Source organism: Oncorhynchus mykiss, chromosome 18 (genome assembly GCF_013265735.2).
Source record: "Oncorhynchus mykiss isolate Arlee chromosome 18, USDA_OmykA_1.1, whole genome shotgun sequence".
In the NCBI taxonomy this organism is placed as follows: domain Eukaryota; kingdom Metazoa; phylum Chordata; class Actinopteri; order Salmoniformes; family Salmonidae; genus Oncorhynchus; species Oncorhynchus mykiss.
In genome coordinates, this window is record NC_048582.1 from 65,718,046 (window position 1) to 65,739,741 (window position 21,696).

Genomic DNA, 21,696 nt, shown 5'->3' on the forward strand with positions numbered 1-21,696 from the left:
TGTCCGGTGCGAGAGAGGCAGGTTGAGGTGGCCAGGATAAGAGTAGTGCAGAATATGTACAGGATGCTGAGGCATAGGGTGGATCAAGAGTGAATGATTCTGAGAGGATCCCCGTGAATAGAAGGATAGGCCAATGTGTTTAGGGTTAGTACCCACAAATGGGCAACCCTACCTGAGAGAACGGGACACTACCACTTAACACACCCTGTAACTATTCTGAAGTTAAACCTCGTACCCCCACATCTATTTCTGTGACTTATGTTCCATCTCTGCGGTACAGTTGATAACCATTGCTATGAATGCTAAGAAGCCAACCTTAATGAAACATACATTATCACTCATTCGCTTATCCTTATATATAAATATGTGTGTGTACCAGTCAAAAGTTTGGACACACCTACTCATTCCAGGGTTTCTTTATTTTTACTATTTTCTACATTGTAGAATAGTGAAGACATGAAAACTATGAAATAACACATATGGAATCATGTAGTAACCCCAAAAGGGTTAAATAAAAATATTTTATCTGAGATTCTTCAAAGTAGCCACCCTCTGCCTTGATGACAGCTTTGCACGCGCTTGGCATTCTCTCAATCAGCTTCATGAGGTAGTCACCTGGAATGCATTTCAATTAACAGGTGTGCCTTGTTAAGTTGATTTGTGGAATTTCTTTCCTTCTTAATGCGTTTGAGCCAATCAGTTGTGTTGTGACAAGGTAGAGATGGTATACAGACACAGCCCTATTTGGTAAAAGACCAAGTCCATATTAGGGCAAGAACAGCTCAAATAAGCAAAGAGAAACAACAGTCTATCATTACTTTATTAAGACATGAAGGTCAGTCAATACGGAAAATTAAGAACGTTAAAAGTTTCTTCTAGTACAGTTGCAAAAACCATCACGCATAATGATGAAACTGGCTCTCATGAGGACCGCCACAGGAATGGAAGACCCAGAGTTTCCTCTGCTGCAGAGGATAAGTTCATTAGAGTTACCAGCCTCAGAAATTGCAGCCCAAATAAATGCTTCAGAGTTCAAGTAACAGACACATCTGTTCAGAGGAGACTGCTTTAATCTGCTTTAATCGGGCCTTCATGGTCTAATTCCTGCAAAGAAACCACTACTAAAGGACACCGATAAGAAGAAGAGACTTGCTTACGCCAAGAAACGAGCAAAGAAAATGTGTCCTTTGGTCTGGAGTCCAAATTGGAGATTTTTGTTTCCAACCGTCGTGTCTGTGCGACGCTGTGTGGGTGAACGGATTGACGCTGTGTGGGTGAACGGATTATCGCTGTATGTGTATTTGCCACCGTAAAGCATGGAGGAGGAGGTGTTATGGTGTGGGGTTGCTTTGCTGGTGACATTGTCTGTGATTTGTTTAGAATTCAAGGCACACCTAACCAGCATGGCTACCACAATATTCTGCAGCGATACGCCATCCCATCTTGTTTGCGCTTAGTGGGACTATCATTTGTTTTTCAACAGGACAATGACCCAACACACCTCCAGCCTGTGTAAGGGCTATTTTACCAAGAAGGAGAGTGATGGAGTGCCCCATCAGATGACCTGGTCTCCACAATCCCCTGATTTCAACTAAATTGAGATGGTTTGGGATGAGTCGGACCGCAGAGTGAACAAGTGCTCAGCATGTGTGGGAACTCCTTCAAGACTGTTGGAAAAAATATTCCAGGTGAAGCTGGTTGAGAGAATGCCAAGAGTGTGCAAAGCTGTTATCAAGGCAAAGGGTGGCTCTTTGAAGAATCTAAAATATATAAAACATATTTTTGATTTGTTTAACACTTCTTTGGTTACTGCATGATTCCACATGTGTTATTTCATAGTTTTGTTGTCTTCAATATTATTTTACAATGTAGAAAATAGTAAAACAATTAAATGGTATGAAATAGTATCTTCTCCCCCTGTTGTCCACAAAGTGACAGGCAATTTTTATGTTTTTTTTTTTGACGTTAGGAATTTCTCTAGTGAAGGTTCTGAGAACTGGCTACATCATAGCGTAATATCAGGGAATCACTGAGCACAGCAAGTTCCAGGTTACCTACATAACAGCAGGTGCCGGGATTAGGTGGAGCTTACGTATGGTTTTCAAGACAGAGATGGTATTGGATTCACAATAGTCTCACGAGCCAGATCTTAACGGCGTATTAGGCTAGAGGCCAGATTCACAATAGGCCTAAATTCAATAGAAAATACCCAGGTCAGGTCCATTTGCAAACCTTTAAACCATCTTATTTTAAATTCCTATGTAAAAAAAAATAAAAATAAATAATCTATCAGTGTTACACTGCACTGCAGATGACGGGAATGTGCAGGCACAAATCACAACTTTGAATGTCTCAGAGAATGGACCTTTTTCAGAGAATTCATCTTTTAATCTGTATATAGTACCCCCTTCTTTGGTGGGGGCTTCTACATATTGGCATGTTGGAGACATAGGAGGCATTATGGATGTTACATCACAACACTTTTGTTGTCATTTACAATGTTTTTAAAACGTTTGCAGAAGGCATAGTATCTAATAGTGTGTTTCCTTATATATGAGTCACTTAGCCAAATACATTTGAAGTTTACATACACCTCAGCCAAATACATTTGAACAAAGTTTTTCACAATTTCTGCCATTTAATCCTGGTTAAGAGTCCCTGTCTTAGGTCAGTTAGGATCACCACTTTAAGGTAAGAATGTGAAATGTCAGAATAATAGTAGAGATCATTATTTATTTCAGCTTTTATTCCTTTCATCACATTCCCAGTGGGTCAGAAGTTTACATACACTCAATTAGTATTTGGTAGCTTAGCCTTTAAATTGTTTAACTTGGGTCAAATGTTTCAGGTAGCCTTCCACAAGCTTCCCACAATAAGTTGAGTGAATTTTGTCCCATTTCTCCTGACAGAGCTGGTGTAACTGGGTCAGGTTTGTAGGCCTCCTTGCTCGTACACACTCTTTCAGTTCTGCCCACAAATGTTATATGGGATTGAGGTCTTTGAGGGCTTTGTGATGGCCACTCCAATACCTTGACTTTGTTGTCCTTAAGCCCTTTTGCCACAACTTTGGAAGTATGCTTGGGGTCATTGTCCATTTGGAAGACCCATTTGCGACCAAGCTTCAACTTCCTGATTGATGTCTTGTGATGATGCTTCAATATATCCACATAAGTTTCGTTCCTCATGATACCATCTATTTTGCGAAGTGCACCGATTTCAAGTTTTTATAACAATCGGTGATCAGCATTTTTGAACACCGATCATGGCCGATTACATGCACTCCACGAGGAGACTGCGTGGCAGGCTGACTACCTGTTATGCGAGTGCAGCAAGGAGCCAAGGTAAATTGCTAGCTAGCATTAAACTTATCTTAGAAAAAACAATCCATCTTAACATAATCACTAGTTAACTACACATGGTTGATGATGTTACTAGTTTATCTAGCTTGTCCTGCGTTGCATATAATCGATGCGGTGCTTGTTAATTTATCATTGAATCATAGCCTACTTTGCCAAACGGGTGATTTAACAAGCGCATTTGCGAAAAAAGCGCCTTTCTTAAAACCCCAAGTACAGTGGGGCAAAAAAGTATTTAGTCAGCCACCAATTGTGCAAGTTCTCCCACTTAAAAAGATGAGAGAGGCCTGTAATTTTCATCATTGGTACACATGAGAGAAAAAAATCCAGAAAATCACATTGTAGGATTTTTTTATTAATTTATTTGTAAATTATGGTGGAAAATAAGTATTTGGTCACCTACAAACAAGCAAGATTTCTGGCTCTCACAGACCTCTAACTTCTTTAAGAGGCTCCTCTGTTCTCCACTCGGCTCCTCTGTCCTCCACCTGTATTAATGGCACCTGTTTGAACTTGTTATCAGTATAAAAGACACCTGTCCACAACCTCACAGTCACACTCCAAACTCCACTATGGCTAAGACCAAAGAGCTGTCAAAGGACACCAGAAACAAAATTGTAGACCTGCACCAGGCTGGGAAGACTGAATCTGCAATAGGTAAGCAGCTTGGTTTGAAGAAATCAACTGTGGGAGCAATTATTAGGAAATGGAAGACATACAAGACCACTGATAATCTCCCTCGATCTGGCGCTCCACGCAAGATGTCACCCCGTGGGGTCAAAATGATCACAAGAACGGTGAGCAAAAATCCCAGAACCACACGGGGGGACCTAGTGAATGACCTGCAGAGAGCTGGGACCAAAGTAACAAAGCCTACCGTCAGTAACGCACTACGCCGCAGGGACTCAAATCCTGCAGTGCCAGACGTGTCCACCTGCTTAAGCCAGTACATGTCCAGGCCCGTCTGAAGTTTGCTAGAGAGCATTTGGATGATCCAGAAGAAGATTGGGAGAATGTCATATGGTCAGATTAAACCAAAATATAACTTTTTGGTAAAAACTCAACTCGTCGTGTTTGGAGGACAAAGAATGCTGAGTTGCATCCAAAGAACACCATACCTACTGTGAAGCATGGGGGTGGAAACATCATGCGTTGGGGCTGTTTTTCTGCAAAGGGACCAGGACGACTGATCCGTGTAAAGGAAAGAATGAATGGGGCCATGTATCGTGATATTTTCAGTGAAAACCTCCTTCCATCAGCAAGGGCATTGAAGATGAAACGTGGCTGGGTCTTTCAGCATGACAATGATCGCAAACACACCGCCCGGGCAACGAAGGAGTGGCTTCGTAAGAAGCATTTCCAGGTCCTGTAGTGGCCTAGCCAGTCTCCAGATCTCAACCCCATAGAAAATCTTTGGAGGGAGTTGAACGTCCGTGTTGCCCAGCAACAGCCCCAAAACATCACTGCGCTAGAGGAGATCTGCATGGAGGAATGGGCCAAAATACCAGCAACAGTGTGTGTGAACCTTGTGAAGACTTACAGAAAACGTTTGACCTCTGTCATTGCCAACAAAGGGTATATAACAAAGTATTGAGATAAACTTTTGTTATTGACCAAATACTTATTTTCCACCATAATTTGCAAATAAATTCATTAAAAATCATACAAAGTGATTTTCTGGATTTTTATTCCTCATTTTGTCTGTCATAGGTGAAGTGTACCTATGATGAAAATTACAGGCCTCTCATCTTTTTAAGTGGGAGAACTTGCACAATTGGTGGCTGACTAAATACTTTTTTGCCCCACTGTATACAGTACCGGTAAAAAGTTTTAGAACACCTACTCATTTCTTTATTTTACAAGAGAGAAAATAGTGAAGACATCAAAACTATGAATTAACACATGGGATCATGTAGTAACCAAAAACAAATCAAATCAAAATATATTTTATTATGCTCAGTTTGGCCGTGAGGCCAGATCTAGGGAGAGCACCTCACATTAAGCATCTCCAATCCAAAATAAAATCTAGAATCAGCTTCCTATTTTACAACACTCCTTCACTCATGCTGCCAAACATACCCTCGTAAAACTGACTATCCTACAGATCCTTGACCTAGCCTCCAACACTCTACTCAGCAAATTACAGTGCCATCCGTTTTGTCACCAAAGCCCCGTATTCAACCCACCACTGTACGCTCTCGTTGGCTGGCCCCTCGCTACATATTCGTCGCCAAACCCACTGGCTCCAAGTCATCTATACGTTTTTGCTATGTAAAGCCTCGCCTTATTTCAGCTCACTGGTCACCATAGCAGCACCCACCCGTAGCACGCGCTCCAGCAGATATATTTCACTGGTCATTCCCAAAGCCAACACCTCCCTTGACCGCCTTTCCTTCCAGTTACCTGCTGCCAATGACTGGAACGAATTGCAAAAATCACTGAAGCTGGAGACTTATCTCCCTCGCTAACTTGAAGCATAAGCTGTCAGATCACTGTACCTGTACAAAGCCCATCTGTAAATGGCACACCCAACTACCTCATCCCCATATTGTTATTATCATTATATTTTTTTATTTTGCACTCCAGTATCTCTAGATGCACATCATCATCTGCACATCTAGCACTCCAGTGTTAATGCTAAATTGTAATTATTTTGCCTCTATGGCCTATTTATTTCCTTACCTCCCTTATCTTACTACATTTACACACACTACATATTTTTATATTGTGTTATTGACTGTACATTTGTTTATTCCATGTGTAACTCTGTTGTTTTTGTCGCACAGCTTTGCTTTATCTTGGCCAGGTCGCAGTTGTAAATGAGAACTTGTTCTCAACTGGCCTACCTGGTTAAATGAAGGTGTTCTCAACTGGCCTACCTGGTTAAATAAAGGTGTTCTCAACTAGCCTACCTGGTTAAATAAAGGTGTTCTCAACTGGCCTACCTGGTTAAATAAAGGTGAAATATATATATATTTGTAAATTAAAGAGTCTTGATGGTTCCAAACTCTTCCCATTTAAGAATGATGGGGACCTTCAACGCTGCGGAAATGTTTTGGTACCCTTCCCCAGATCTGTGCCTCGGCACTATCCTGTCTCTGAGCTCTATGGACAATTCCTTTGACCTCATTGCTTGTTTTTTTTGCTCTGATATGCCTTATCAACTGTGGGACCTTATATAGACAGGTGTGTGCCTTTCCAAATCATATCCAATCAATTGAATTTACCACAGGTGGACTCCCAATCAAGTTGTAGAAACATCTCAAGGATGATCAATGGAAACAGGATGCACCTGAGCTCAATTTCGAGTCTCATAGGTTCTGAATACTTATGTAAAATAAGGTATTTCTGATTTTTATTACATTTGCTAACATCTTTTAACCTGTTTTCGCTTTGTCATAATGGGGTTTTGTATGTAGATTGAGGGAAAACAATTATTTAATACATATTAGAATAAGGCTGTAGTATAATAAAACGTGTTGGGGAAAAAGTCAAGGTGTCTGAATACTTTCCCGAATGCACTGTAAACGTACTGTTGGTGGCTGAAAATGAGGTTAGATCTTATCCAGCAGACCACCTATTGATACGACAGCTTGCACCTGAACACCTAATGCCTCTGATATAATCCACAGAGAATACATTTCCCTAAATGTAGGCTAGGTCACATGTAAGGAGGCACACTCCCCTTAATCCACTCAACTGTAAACATTGGAGTGGTGGGGGTCACGGTGCAACGTCAGTGCTGCACGTGTCTCACCTGTCTCGCCTGCCCTCCCGTGCTGGTGATTAGACAAACTGTGCCCCACAAACCCCCCCCCCCCCAGTGGGGCGATATCGCGCCACTGTTGATCAAATCCTACGATAGTAAGGAGGGCGGGGGTTGAACCGGAGATGTGTCAGGGGAGGATGGTGGGGGGGAAGGGATCATGGCTGGTCAAAAGGGAGGCTACTTAAAGCACTGGTCCTGTCCACTCACTCTGTACATACTGTTTTTTTGTCTGTCTGTCTGTCTGTTTGTGTGAAGCAGTGTCCAGACAGCCTCCCCAAGAAGTAGAGAGTAGAGACATGTCAGGAGGAAGTGGCTCAGCGCATATGGACGACTCGCAGGACCTGCCTGACTTGCCGGTGAGTTCACACTTCACCCTGACATTTACCTTACCATCACCTCACACCTTTACCTACACTAATGTTTACACCAGTGGCGGTTGGTGACGTTTTAAGATGAGGGAGGATGCAATTTTTTGTTATTTTTTTGATGAGCATGACCTTATCTATTACAGCGTATTGGATGACTGTTATTTATATTCCATTCACCCAGTTCAATGTAACAGCGATAGGTTTAGATTACTGCATGATACTCTAATTATCCCTATACCCATCATGAGGATGCTACAACCTAGCGTATGAATGAGAGTTTGCAACGTAGGTGCACGCAGATTGACGGAAATTATAGCGTAATCAAGGTGATAGACGGTGACACATTCATTACCGCCTTGCACACTCTTGCCTGCATATAGCTGATCTAGGGTGTAATCATTAGTCCAACAGTTGCAAAATGAGAGTTTCTATCAGACATATTCAGGTATGTTTATCCCCGTTTCATTTGCTTCAGTTTAAGAATTGTTTTTCAACAGAATAGGCGGAATGACTACATCCCTGATCACACGCAAACACAGTTCACTTTATTTTATTTTTATTTTTAAATGTAACCTTTATTTAACTTGGCAAGTCAGTTAAGAACAAATTCTTATTTACAATGACGGCCTACCCCGGCCAAACCCGGACGACGCTGGGCCAATTGTGCCCCGCCCTATGGGACTCCCAATCACGGCCGGTTATGATACAGCCTGTGATACAACTTTCATAGCAGCCACCTTTCATAGCAGTCACCTTTTCCCTTCGCTTGTGGACTTCAGTGCACAACACATCAGCTGTCTGTGACCAGGCGAAAAACAACTTTCCAAGGCATACCTTTATATCATAACCACTAACCGCTACACACAGCTTACATCGTTATCACCATATCAACTAACGTCATAGTCAACATAGCTACTAGAACTAACGCGTTATTAAACCCGCTACAATCATGCAGTACAGTGAACAGTCAGCAAGCAGTTTAGCAGTTACACTGGTGGCCCAAGGTGGCAATAAATTAATAAAAACCAAAAGCGTACCTTGACTTGTAAGAGTTTCAGTGTTGGATAGCCATAGCCAGCTAACTAACACAGCTAACTAACATAGCATCTCTATTTGAGCGGGGTGTTTGAGTAGGCTAAACTAGCTAGCTTCATTTGCTAGCAAAGTGAAACGAATACAACAAAATACAGCTAGCTTGCTCTCTCCTGCTTCTCCTTAATTTGTAAATAAATAAATACTATTGTCTTTCTCTTTCAGACAACTACTCACATTGTATGCAGTGCTAGCTAGCTGTAGCTTATGCTTTCAGTACTAGATTCATTTTCTGATCCTTTGCTTTGGGTGGACAACATGTCAGTTCATGCTGCAAGAGCTCTGATAGGTTGGAGGACGTCCTCTGGAAGTTGTCATAATTACTATGGAAGTCTATGGAAGGGGCTGAGAACCATGAGACTCCTAGGTTATGTATTGAAGTCGGAAGCTATCTGTCCTCCGGCTACACAATGGTGCTACCCAATGGTGCTGTTGTGGCTACTGTAGACCTTTTTAATTAGACCTTATTAGTTATTTGGTGATGTGAATATATTTTGTATAGTTTTATCTGAAAAGGATAACTACTTTTGTTTTGACTTTTTTATTTTTATGAAATTCACTGAGGAGGATGGTCCTCCCCTTCCTCCTCTGAGGAGCCTCCACTAGTTGACACCAACTGACTGTCCTCGTTTGTGGGTCATTCCACGAAATGAGTGCCTTTTGCGTCCATTTGATATTTTTTAAGTAGAAATTGTGCACAAATTTTAAATCTTAAAAGCCTCATTAAATTAAATGTCCTTTTTAAAATCACAAATATAATAAATCTGATTTTATTTTTTTTAAATTAAAATTCTGCTTGTCTATGATGATTTTGACCCACCTAAATGCACCATTTCTCCATGTTTTCACAAATCATTGTAAAACCCTAGTTAATTTTTTGCTTTGATAGTAATTTCTGAAATGTATTGTTTATTTAATGTGGTTAGTGATTGATTCATTGTAACGTAAAAAAAAAAAAAAATATATATATATATATATATATGGTGAAAATGTCACTTGAAACTACTCTAAAGAAACACGAAACATCTAATATGGTCTTTGAACAGAAGCACAATACAACGAATAGTAAGATAAAGATCAGATAAAGATCAGATAAAGATCAGATAAAGATCAGATAAAGAACTGGTTTTACTCTTCTTCTTTTTTTCTGGTGTTTGTGGTGGAAAATTGACCTGGTCGAGCATAACGTGTCAACTCAGTTACCCATAGACCGGCTAGAAATGTTTTTACCATTTTACCATTTTGTTGTTGTAAAGCGGGGCATTGAATTGCCCCTCCCTGATGCACACGACAAGCTTCTATTTCCCCTTGTCACATGAGGCTTAATGGATGATTTAAGATGAAGTTGTCAACCCTGTTACGGTCTTCTGTGTTTATTTAGCACTTGATAGGCAGTTACTATAGTATTTCAACAACAAAAACGTGTTTAACCTCTTGAGATGGGACAACATTGTTTATTAAGTTGAACGTGCTCTTTGACAGAATATTAAAATGAGGTGAAATAAAAAATTCACTAAATTAACTGCTCAAAAAGGCACCTAATTGGTGGAATGATACTTGTAAGTGTTTGGAGACGAAAAGAAGAGCTGACGTCATTGATGTAAACCTATGTGTTTGACTTTTACAGACCAAGAAGGCCAGACATGAGCTGGACGTTGGACTGAACCAAGAGCCAAGGTCAGTTTTTAATTTGTTTATTTTCTAACCTTCAATGTTTTAAAAAAAAATGGAAAGTCACTCGGAATGAATAAGATGCATGTTCTGATGTGACCTACAGGAGCAGACGTTTGACAGGGTCAGTCAGCTTTGTCACTCACACACTAGAAGATTCTTGAGTGATTGTTTTTTTTCGTATTGTGGCTGTTAGTGGTCTTTTTCAAAGATTCTCCCGTTCAGGGCTAGACCGATAAGTGCGGATTGTTGCATAGTTTGATGGTCCGTTTTGATTGGACTCTCATTGCCACAGGTAATGCTGACCAGAGTATGTGAGCGGTGCTGGAGCGCAGCGAGACCAATTTGACTGGAGTGCAGAGTGAGATATCCAAAGGCTGGAGCGCATCAGCCTTCTCGCCTGCTCCAGTAGCGCTCACCTCACGAGCTCAGGGCATCCCCGGCCCAGCATGCATCTGTAGTCTACTTGTGTGCTACTATCGCCCCTTGCTTTAGCTACTGTCTTGGAGTTCACTAAATATTTTCATAAAGAAACTGATAAAACACACAGGTCTAAAACAAGGTGACTTACAAAGATGAGAACCAAGAGAGGGAGTGCAGTGATGTATTATCCACAACTAAAGAATCATTGTGGAATCTGAAAAGACACATATCCCCAAAGCATGATGGTGTACTTACTACGTGCACATGCTAAAAGAAAGGAACGAAGTTTGTAGATAATTAAGTGTGTCATTGTAGCAAAGTATTTATAAACAACAAAAAAAAATCAGATCTCAGAATTTTTGTTTTACTATCTATATACAATAGGCCATAATTAATTTTGGCCCAGTAGGCCTGGCATATTCCAACTTTTAAAGTGCTTTCCATTATAATAGGGTTATTTTGCGTGAAAACCTCTGCATTTCTGCCCAGCCTGGCAAGAGTGGCCAAAAGTGTGTTGAGCATCCCCAGTGACTGCAAGCGCAGAGGACATTCTCCACTGCTGTCTTGACTCCAGGCACAATCGCATGAGCCTGAAGCCACAGACTGGACAAACTCATGTTTCTAGAAATTAATTCAGGCACCGAGCCAAATAAGATGGGTTTTTTCCATGTAATTTGTATTTAATTCAGCCTACAGTACCAAAAATTTGGACACCTACTCATTCATGGGTTTTTCTTTATTTGTACTATTTTATACATTGTAGAATAATAGTGAAGACATCAAAACTATGAATGTAGTAACCAAAAAAGTGTTAAACAAATCAAAATATACTTTTCCTTAACTCTGCGATCCAACTCATCCCAAACCATCTCAGTTGGGTTAAGGTCAGGTGATTGTGGAGGCCAGGTTATCTGATGCAGCATTCCACCACTCCCCTTCTTGGTCAAATAGCTCTTACACAGCCTGGAGGTGTGTTGGGTCATTGTCCTGGTGAAAAACAAATTATAGTCCCACTAAGTGCAAACAGGATGGGATGGCGTATCGCTGCAGAATGCTGTGGTTTCCATGCTGGTTAAAAGTGTGCTTTGAATTGTAAATAAATCACTGACAGTGTCACCAGCAAAGCACCATCACACATCTTCCTCCATGCTTCACGGTGGGGACCACACATGCAGAGATCATCCGTTCACCTACTCTGCATTTCTCAAAGACACGGCGGTTGGAACCAAAAATCTCTAATTTGGACTCATCAGAACCAAAGGACATATTTTTTGGGTTTCTTTGCAGCAATTCAACCGCGAAGGCCTGATTCATGCAGTCTCCTCTGAACAGTTGATGTTGAGATGTGTCTGTTACTTTTATTTGGGCTGCAATTTCTAAGGCTGGTAACTCTAATGAACTTATCCTCTGCAGCAGAGGTAACTCTGGGTCTTCCATCCCTGTGGCGGTCCTCATGAGAGACAGTTAACTCTAATGAATGTATCCTCTGCAGCGGAGGTAACTCTGGCTCTTCCTCTCATGTGGCGGTCCTCATGAGAGCCAGTTTCATCATAGCCCTTGATGGTTTTTGCGACTGTACTTGAAGAAACTTTCAATGTACCTGACTTTTTCTGCATTGACTTTTTCTTCATGTCTTAAAGTAATGATGGACTGTTGTTCGTTTGCTTATTTTAGCTGTTCTTGCCATAAATATGGACTTGGTCTTTTACCAAAAGGGGCCATCTTCTCTATACCAGCCCTAACTTTTCACAACACAAATGATTGGCTCAAATGCATTAAGAAGGAAAGAAATTGCACAAATGAACTTTTAACAAGGCACACCTGTTAATTGATATGCATTCCAGGTGACTACCTCTTGAAGCTGGTTGAGAGAATGCCAGGAGTGTGCAAAGCTGTCATCAAGGCAAAGTGTGGCTACTTTGAAGAATCTCAAATATAAAATATATTTTGATTTGTTTAACACTTCTTTGGTTACTACATGATTCCATATGTGTTATTTCATAGTTTTGATGTCTTCACTATTATTCTACAATGTAGAACAAAGTCAAAAATAAAGAAAAACTCTGAAATGCGTAGGTGTCCAAACTTATATATAGACTAAAATTAAATGTTTTAAGTGCTGAGAGCTTTATGTCCCTACCAGCCTATTGTGTTGCACTCACAAATGCTTCACAATGTATTTCTTTGTAGGCTACAGCCATGAAATTACAGCCTAAATAATAAATTGTAGTTCTTTCTTAGTCTCCCTGTCTTTCTGTCTCCTGACCTATTTAGAGTGTTTATATGCTGTTTAATATGACATGTAGCCTATTTTAAAATGGTGAGCTTCTTACATTCACCTTTTTTCATGTTTTATTCAAATACTTTTCATTCAAATCATGTGGTTTGGTTTCAATACGAAATGGTAGGTCCAAGTAGTCACAACAATAGATGGATTGTTGGTTAAATAGTGATTTTAGAATGAATGGAGTGAATTTGGAGCGTCAGTTTTTATTTATTTGTATTTTTCCCCTGTTGACTGCAGGGCAGTTTTTTTTTTTGAGCGGAGCAGTTGAAAAGGACGCTCACATATTCTGGTGCTGACTGTGCTGTGGGTAGGAAATAGGCTGTGATATCTGGTACATGGATGTCGATGTGTGTTTTTTTTTTTTTTTAGGGGACTACGTGATGACCAGATCCCTCCTACTCTCTTCGGCTCAGGAGATCAGGACAATTCATACTCTACGTTGTCTAATGCCCAGCTTGATGGAGGTGAGTGTCTATCTATTGGGGTGTGAAGATCAGATGGAATCATACTGTCTGTTGAATAGACAGCATCAGTGGTGGTTCAGTGGTACAGATGGTTGACTGTTGGTTCAGTGGTACAGATGGTTGACTGTTGGTTCATTGGTACAGATGGTTGACTGTTGGTTCAGTGGTACAGATGGTTGACTGTTGGTTCAGTGGTACAGATGGTTGACTGTTGGTTCAGTGGTACAGATGGTTGACTGTTGGTTCAGTGGTACAGATGGTTGACTGTTGGTTCAGTGGTACAGATGGTTGACTGGTGGTTCAGTGGTACAGATGGTTGACTGTTGGTTCAGTGGTACAGATGGTTGACTGTTGGTTCATTGGTACAGATGGTTGACTGTTGGTTCAGTGGTACAGATGGTTGACTGTTGGTTCAGTGGTACAGATGGTTGACTGTTGGTTCATTGGTACAGATGGTTGACTGTTGGTTCAGTGGTACAGATGGTTGACTGTTGGTTCAGTGGTACAGATGGTTGACTGTTGGTTCAGTGGTACAGATGGTTGACTGTTGGTTCAGTGGTACAGATGGTTGACTGTTGGTTCAGTGGTACAGATGGTTGACTGTTGGTTCAGTGGTACAGATGGTTGACTGTTGGTTCAGTGGTACAGATGGTTGACTGTTGGTTCAGTGGTACAGATGGTTGACTGTTGGTTCAGTGGTACAGATGGTTGACTGTTGGTTCAGTGGTACAGATGGTTGACTGTTGGTTCAGTGGTACAGATGGTTGACTGTTGGTTCATTGGTACAGATGGTTGACTGTTGGTTCAGTGGTACAGATTGTTGACTGTTGGTTCAGTGGTACAGATGGTTGACTGTTGGTTCATTGGTACAGATGGTTGACTGTTGGTTCAGTGGTACAGATGGTTGACTGTTGGTTCAGTCTGGTTCAGACAGAGGAGGAGTGAGGCCTTGGGCTTGTGACGAGTTCATAACACACACACACACACAGTTACGAGCAACACACCCTACACACACACACACACACACACACACACACACACACACACACAGTTACGAGCAACACACCCTACACACACACACACAGTTACGAGCAACACACCCTACACACACACACACACACACCGGTACGAGCAACACACACACACAGTTACGAGCAACACACCCTACACACACACACACACACACACACCGGTACGAGCAACACACACACACACCGGTACAAGCAACACACTACACACACACACACCGTTACGATCAACACACACTACACACACACACCGTTACGAGCAACACACACTACACACACACACCGTTACGAGCAACACACACTACACACACACACACACCGTTACGAGCAACACACACTACACACACACACCAGTACAAGCAACACACCCTACACACGTACGAACAGCACACCCTACACACACACACATTGATACGATCAACACACTCCTTGGGTCTACACTCCCATTTCATTTGTCATAATGAGAGCATGTTTTGTAAAAAAATATATATTCAATTAAGCTTAGCTACCGTTGTTCTTTTTTTCCCCAGCGGTGGCCAGCAGAGCGCTCACCACAACAACAGCCTCTGAATATAACTCCCACATCTACCAAGGAAGCAGGTGAATATCCTCTGCTGTGATTGGTTATTCAGTGTTTCCTGGTCCTGCGGAGCCAAATGGGTGCACAAGTTTTGTAATATCACTAACACGCCTGAAAATCTAAGGCGTGATGATGAGTTGTTTTGTTGAGCCAAGTGTGATAGTGCTAAGACGACAACCAAAATGTGCCCCCCTTTAGGTCCCCGGGACCCAGATTGGGAAACACCTTGCATGTTGGGACTTGCATGCCTGTTCAATTAAAACTTTATTGTTCCCGCAGGGAAATGCATGGTGCAGCCAGATGTAATCGGTGTTATGATGATTCTAGTTCTACTGTATAAATGCTAATGTAGGACTGTATCTGTGGAAAGTCTGTAGAGACCTTTTTATTGAGCATAGCTGTTCAGGACCCATGTTGCCCTACCAAGTTAAAAAGCAGTAACTGCTCATAGCGTGGAACTGAGAAAAAATTGTTTTTATTTACCTTGGTTTTCACAGTAACTTTATACAGTTACTGCTAACATGACCCCCATTTTCTCCAGAACACAATAGAAGCAGGATACTTGTCCACATGATTAAGCATGTATTTAATGTAGCAAAATAATGACTTTTTTTTTTTTTTTTTGCCAAATTAGCAGTTACTGCCTTTTTGCTTGGTAGGGTAGCATATGTATCAAGTGTTTCAGAGTGAGGTGTGCTGATCTAGAATCAGGTCCAACCTGCGTAATAATGTGATTCCATGTGATCAACAAGGCAAAACTGATCTTAAATCAGGGCTCCTAATTTGAGACTCTTGAGAAATGCGTGCCTAGTTCTCCGTTGCATGCTATTGGGTAGAACTTTATTGCAAAATTCTGATAACTTCCCCAAAATGTCCAAGTTTCCCCCCCCCCCAAAAAAAATCCCTGTTGGAAGATTTAGGAAGGAATAAGCAGGATAAATAAATAAAATATTTGGGGAAGGTTCCAGAATTTTGCAACCTTACTTCAGTATGTCTGTGCATCTCTCCCCGTCTATCCCACAGACCAGCAGTCACAGCCTACACCACCAGCCAGGGTGCCTTTCCTCCTCTGGCCCAGGCCACAGTCTACACTGCCTTCCCTCAGGCAGGACAGACCCAGGCTACAGTCTACACTGCCTTCCCTCAGGCAGGACAGACCCAGGCTACAGTCTACACTGCCTTCCCCCAAGCAGGACAGACCTACGGCCTCCCACCATTTGGTCAGTCCCTCCACGCTGCTCTAAGTCTTCTAATATAGTGTAAAGCAGGAATGGGCAATGGGGGGGGGGGGGGGCTTTTTTTTTTATAGGCCTGCAGATTTAGGAGCTCAGTCGGGGGTTAGAATAGTAGAATAGACATGGTGCAATATGGAAACATGGTTGTGCATCTTATGTTAGTCACTGACACACTCAATTAGCCCATGTCAGCTAAAACATTTTTGACTGCTAAGTTAGTCTAGCGAGTTAGTCGCTCTCACTCAGATATCGCATTTAAAAACTGTAAACATTTCTCTCCACCTTTTATAGTAAAATGTGTAGAATTGCAGAAAATTCGTTATAAAATCGCAAAATCTTCTCTCCGCCCCATGGCAAAATGTGTAGAATTGCAGGAGATGAACCCTAAAATGTATATTAATTTTCTCCCTGCTGTCAAGGGGGGAGGCTGCTAAAATGTGTTGCTCACAGTTCAAATTGTGCCCCCCACCCAATCAAAGATGCTAGACTCTTGTTGCATTTTCCCCACTAATGGTTAAGGTTGGGATTGGGGAAGCTGATCCTAGTTCTGTACCTAGGGGAAGCTGATCCTAGATCTGTACCTAGGGGAAGCTGATCCTAGATCTGTACCTAGGGGAAGCTGATCCTTGTTCTGTACCTAGGGGAAGCTGATCCTTGTTCTGTACCTAGGGGAAGCTGATCCTAGGTCTGTACCTAGGGGAAGCTGATCCTAGGTCTGTACCTAGGGGAAGCTGATCCTAGGTCTGTACCTAGGGGAAGCTGATCCTAGATCTGTACCTAGGGGAAACTGATCCTAGGTCTGTACCTAGGGGAAGCTGATCCTAGATCTGTACCTAGGGGAAACTTCCCCCCCAATGCTTCCTAACATCTCTTGCATAATAACCCAACACGACACTTTGGTTTGTTTATTACACTTGAAGCTAGACCGCTACGTCTTGCAACAAATACGTTTCAACTTTCTTGACTGAAAAGTATTTATTTCTAACTTGTTTCCTTCTCTACATCTCTTCTTCTTCTTTTCCATTCTACCTCCTTTCGCTCGCTCGCTCCCTCCCTCCCCTCCCTCAGGTGCTATGTGGCCAGGTATTAAGTCAGAGACTGGGCTGCCTGATGCAGCACACTCTGTTGGCCAGCCTGGGTTCCTCAGCTTCAGGTCAGCATATACCCCAACCCAGCCAGACCCAGGCCATGTGCACTGCTCATACCCCAGCCAAGGCAAGCAATCTATCTCACTCAGTGCTGGAAAAGACTTATCGGTGCCAGCACATTCCTGATCGGTCCCATAGTGTGAACCAGGCAGTTTACTGGACACAACTATCAGGGGGCTAGAATTTAAACATGTGTTCTTGCACTTTTCACTACTGATGCTACTGCGAACCCTTGACGGAAGGATCTTGAATAGTCAGAATGAGTTGAAGTGTTGATTCCAGTCTGGTTTTTGTTGTTGTTTTTGTTCTCCAGTGTTTTGACGTGTCTGTTTTTTCTCCGCCAGGCTCCAGTTTCACTACATCCAGTGTGTACACTAACATCCCCTCTGCTTCCGCAGCTACAGAGGCTCACCAGGTAAGGACTGGCCGGCTGGCTTGGAACAGGGAAATGTCACTGGAGCCTCCACTAGTCCAGTGGAGCGGGCCTAGTCTAGTGGAGCGGGCCTAGTCCGGTGGAGCGGGCCTAGTCTGGTGGAGCGGGCCTAGTCTAGTGGAGCGGGCCTAGTCTAGTGGAGCGGGCCTAGTCTGGTGGAGCGGGCCTAGTCTAGTGGAGCGGGCCTAGTCCGGTGGAGCGGGCCTAGTCTGGTGGAGCGGGCCTAGTCTAGTGGAGCGGGCCTAGTCCAGTGGAGCGGGCCTAGTCCAGTGGAGCGGGCCTAGTCTAGTGGAGCGGGCCTAGTCTAGTGGAGCGGGCCTAGTCCAGTGGAGCGGGCCTAGTCCAGTGGAGCGGGCCTAGTCTAGTGGAGCGGGCCTAGTCCCGTGGAGCGGGCCTAGTCCGGTGGAGCGGGCCTAGTCTAGTGGAGCGGGCCTAGTCTAGTGGAGCGGGCCTAGTCTAGTGGAGCGGGCCTAGTCTACTGGAGCGGGCCTAGTCTACTGGAGCGGGCCTAGTCTACTGGAGCGGGCCTAGTCTAGTGGAGCGGGCTTGCGTCACAAATGGCACCCTATTCCCTACATAGTGCACTACTTTTGACCAGAGCCCTGTAGTAGCCCCCCCACCACCACCCTCTTTTGCCCTCAGAACAGCATCAATTCATCAGGTCATGGACTCTACAAGGTGTTGAAAGCGTTCCACAGGGATGCTGGCCCATTTTGACTCCAATGCTTCCCACAGTTGTGTCAAGTTGGCTGGATGTCCTTTGGGTGGTGGACCATTCTTGATACACACAGGAAACTGTTGAGCGTGATAAACTCAGCAGCGTTGCAGTTCTTGACACAAACTGGTTCGCCTGGCACCTACTATCATACCCCGTTCAAAGGCACTTCAATCTTGTCTTGCCCATTCACCCTCTGAATGGCACACACACACAATCCATGTCTCAAGGCTTAAAAATCATCCTACATCTCCTCCCCTTCATCTACGTGGATTTAACAAGTGACATAAATAAGGGATCATAGCTTTCACCTGGTCGGTCTGTCATGGAAAGAGCAGGTGCTCCTAATGTTTTGTCCACTCAGTGTAGAGGGAATTGTGGAAAAGGGATCTCATTTGGGATGCACTCTTGTTGTTTCACACTGATCTTCATGTCTCGTCTCTGTGTGTTTGTCCTGCTGCAGGAGTTCAGCAGCTATAACGTCAACTCTCTGGGCCAGACCCAGTTCCCTCAGTACTACGCCCCGCCCCTTAGCTACCTCCCCGCCGGGCTGCCCAATAGCGAAGAGAATGGATCCAGTATGGGTGTGGCCGGGTATCCAGCTATAAAGACTGAGGGCAGTGCCTTGGCTGGACTGCCCAGCACTACAGGTACTTCAGCCGTTCCTCATAACAATAGCTACTAGTGACCGCTGGTACCAGTTACCATAGCTACTAGTTACCGTTGGTACCAGTTACCATAGCTACTAGTTACCATTGGTACCAGTTACCATAGCTACTAGTGACCGTTGGTACCAGTTACCATAGCTACTAGTGACCGTTGGTACCAGTTACCATAGCTACTAGTGACCGTTGGTACCAGTTACCATAGCTACTAGTGACCGTTGGTACCAGTTACCATAGCTACTAGTGACCGTTGGTACCAGTTACCATAGCTACTAGTTACCGTTGGTACCAGTTACCATTGCTACTAGTTACCATTGGTACCAGTTACCATAGCTACTAGTTACCGTTGGTACCAGTTACCATAGCTACTAGTTACCGTTGGTACCAGTTACCATAGCTACTAGTGACCGTTGGTACCAGTTACCATAGCTACTAGTTACTGTTGGTACCAGTTACCATAGCTACTAGTTACCGTTGGTACCAGTTACATTAGCTACTAGTTACCGTTGGTACCAGTTACCATAGCTACTAGTTACCGTTGGTACCAGTTACCATAGCTACTAGTTACCGTTGGTACCAGTTACATTAGCTACTAGTTACCGTTGGTACCAGTTACATTAGCTACTAGCTGCCTGTGGTACCAGTTACCATAGCTACTAGTTACCAGTGGTACCAGTTACGATAGCTACTAGTTACCAGTGGTACCAGTTACCATAGCTACTAGTTTCCGTTGGTACTAGTTACCATAGCTACTAGTTGCCGTTGGTACCAGTTACCATAGCTACTAGTTACCAGTGGTACCAGTTACCATAGCTACTAGTTTCCGTTGGTACTAGTTACCATAGCTACTAGTTACCGTTGGTACCAGTTAGCATAGCTACTGTACCGGTTAGCATAGCTACTGGTTACCGTTGGTACCAATTACCATAGCTACTACTTACCGTTGGTACCAGTTAGCATAGCTACTGGTTACTGTTGGCATAGCTTACCTTAGGACCATCCAGGTACTTCTGATACCTCCCGTTATAGGATTCACTCTGTCTTACTGTATGAATGCCAGTTCCATATTCATTGCATGTGTACATATATCTGGATGGATAGCACTGTGGGATCAAGTAGGAAGTTAAAATTGTTTTAGATTCTCTACATTGCTTTGATTATGGGCTTGTTAGGCCATATATAGGCTGTGTTCAACTTTCAGTCTTCAACGTGTCTGTGCCCTCTACCTCAGATGCATGCCCACGTGAGAACCTCCCGACCGGCGTAGCCCTGCCTACAGGTGTGGCCCTCCCCATGGGGGCCCTGGACCAGGATGAGGCGGGGAGGAGGAACCCTGCTGGGAAGGCCAAGGGGAAGGTCAAGAAATCAGACAGCAACCAGCCTACTGACGCTGACCTGGAGGTAACGATGAGGACCACATGAACACAGATATACACCATTCCTTCATACAGCTCCAGACTAACACATTAATCAGCTATACTCCGGTGATTCTCTTTAGGTCTCCGCTCGACTAAAATGTGTTCTTGTTTAATATATTCATGTTATTTTATAAGATCCTGGAATCATGAAAATGGTTTTCTGATTTAATGCCTTAGTTACTGACCCCATTTGTCCTCTTCCCCTCTCTTTCAGCGAATCTTTCTGTGGGATCTGGATGAAACCATCATCATTTTCCACTCTCTGCTCACTGGGTCCTTCTCTCAGAAGTTTGGCAAGGTATATCCAAATCATCTGGGTCATATTTTGAGCCATCGTGTTATTCAAGGCAGTACAGTGCATTCGGAAGGTATTCTGACATTTTCCACATTTTGTTACGTTACAGCCTTATTCTAAAATGGATTCAATAGTTTTTTTCTACCTCATCAATCGACACGTAAATCTGATATTTCACTTTTTGCGTAAGTATTTTTACTCCTTTACTCAGTACTTTAATGAAGCACCATCTTGGGTATGACGCTACAAGCTTGGCACACCTGTATTTGGGGAGTTTCTCCCATTCTTCTCTGCAGATCCTTTCAAGCTCTGTCAGGTTGGATGGGGAGCGTTGCTGCACAGCAACATTCAGGTCTCTCCAGAGATGTTCGATCGGGTTCAAGTCCGGGCTCTGGCTGGGCCACTCAAGGACATTCAGAGACTTGTCCCGAAGACACTGTTGGAAGGTGAACCTTCGCCCCCAGTCTGAGGTCCTGAACGCTCTGGAGCAGGTTTTCATCAAGGATCTTTCTGTACTTTGCGCTGTTCATCTTACCCTCAATCCTGACTAGTCTCCTAGTCCCTGCCACTGAAAAACATCCCCACAGCATGAAGCTGCCACCACCATGCTTCACCTTAGGGATGGTGCCAGGTTTTCTCCCAACGTCATGCTTGGCATTCAGGCCATAGAGTTGAATCTTGGTGACATCAGACCAGAAAATCTTGATTCTCATGGTCTGAGAGTCCTTTTGTTTCCTTTTGGCAAACTC

General features: G+C 43.2%; 1 protein-coding gene across 9 annotated transcripts in view; it reads left to right on the plus strand.

The window, feature by feature from the left end:
- The window catches only part of LOC110496704 (eyes absent homolog 3), a 32,219-nt gene that overhangs the window by 877 nt on the left and 9,646 nt on the right, over positions 1-21,696 (plus strand). For 2 of the 9 annotated variants that reach the window (XM_036953541.1, XM_036953545.1), the window contains exons 2-11: positions 7,384-7,481; positions 10,213-10,262; positions 13,336-13,430; positions 14,989-15,058; positions 16,062-16,258; positions 17,342-17,488; positions 17,766-17,836; positions 19,033-19,219; positions 20,466-20,635; positions 20,867-20,950. In XM_036953541.1, coding sequence (XP_036809436.1) covers positions 7,422-7,481; positions 10,213-10,262; positions 13,336-13,430; positions 14,989-15,058; positions 16,062-16,258; positions 17,342-17,488; positions 17,766-17,836; positions 19,033-19,219; positions 20,466-20,635; positions 20,867-20,950 — 1,131 coding nt within the window. In that variant the 5' untranslated portion in view covers positions 7,384-7,421. Of the gene's footprint in view, positions 1-6,636; positions 6,699-7,380; positions 7,482-10,212; positions 10,263-13,335; positions 13,431-14,988; positions 15,059-16,061; positions 16,259-17,341; positions 17,489-17,765; positions 17,837-19,032; positions 19,220-20,465; positions 20,636-20,866; positions 20,951-21,696 lie in introns of those variants that run through there. The other 7 variants (XM_036953546.1, XM_036953549.1, XM_036953543.1 and 4 more) reach the window with 7 other exon arrangements.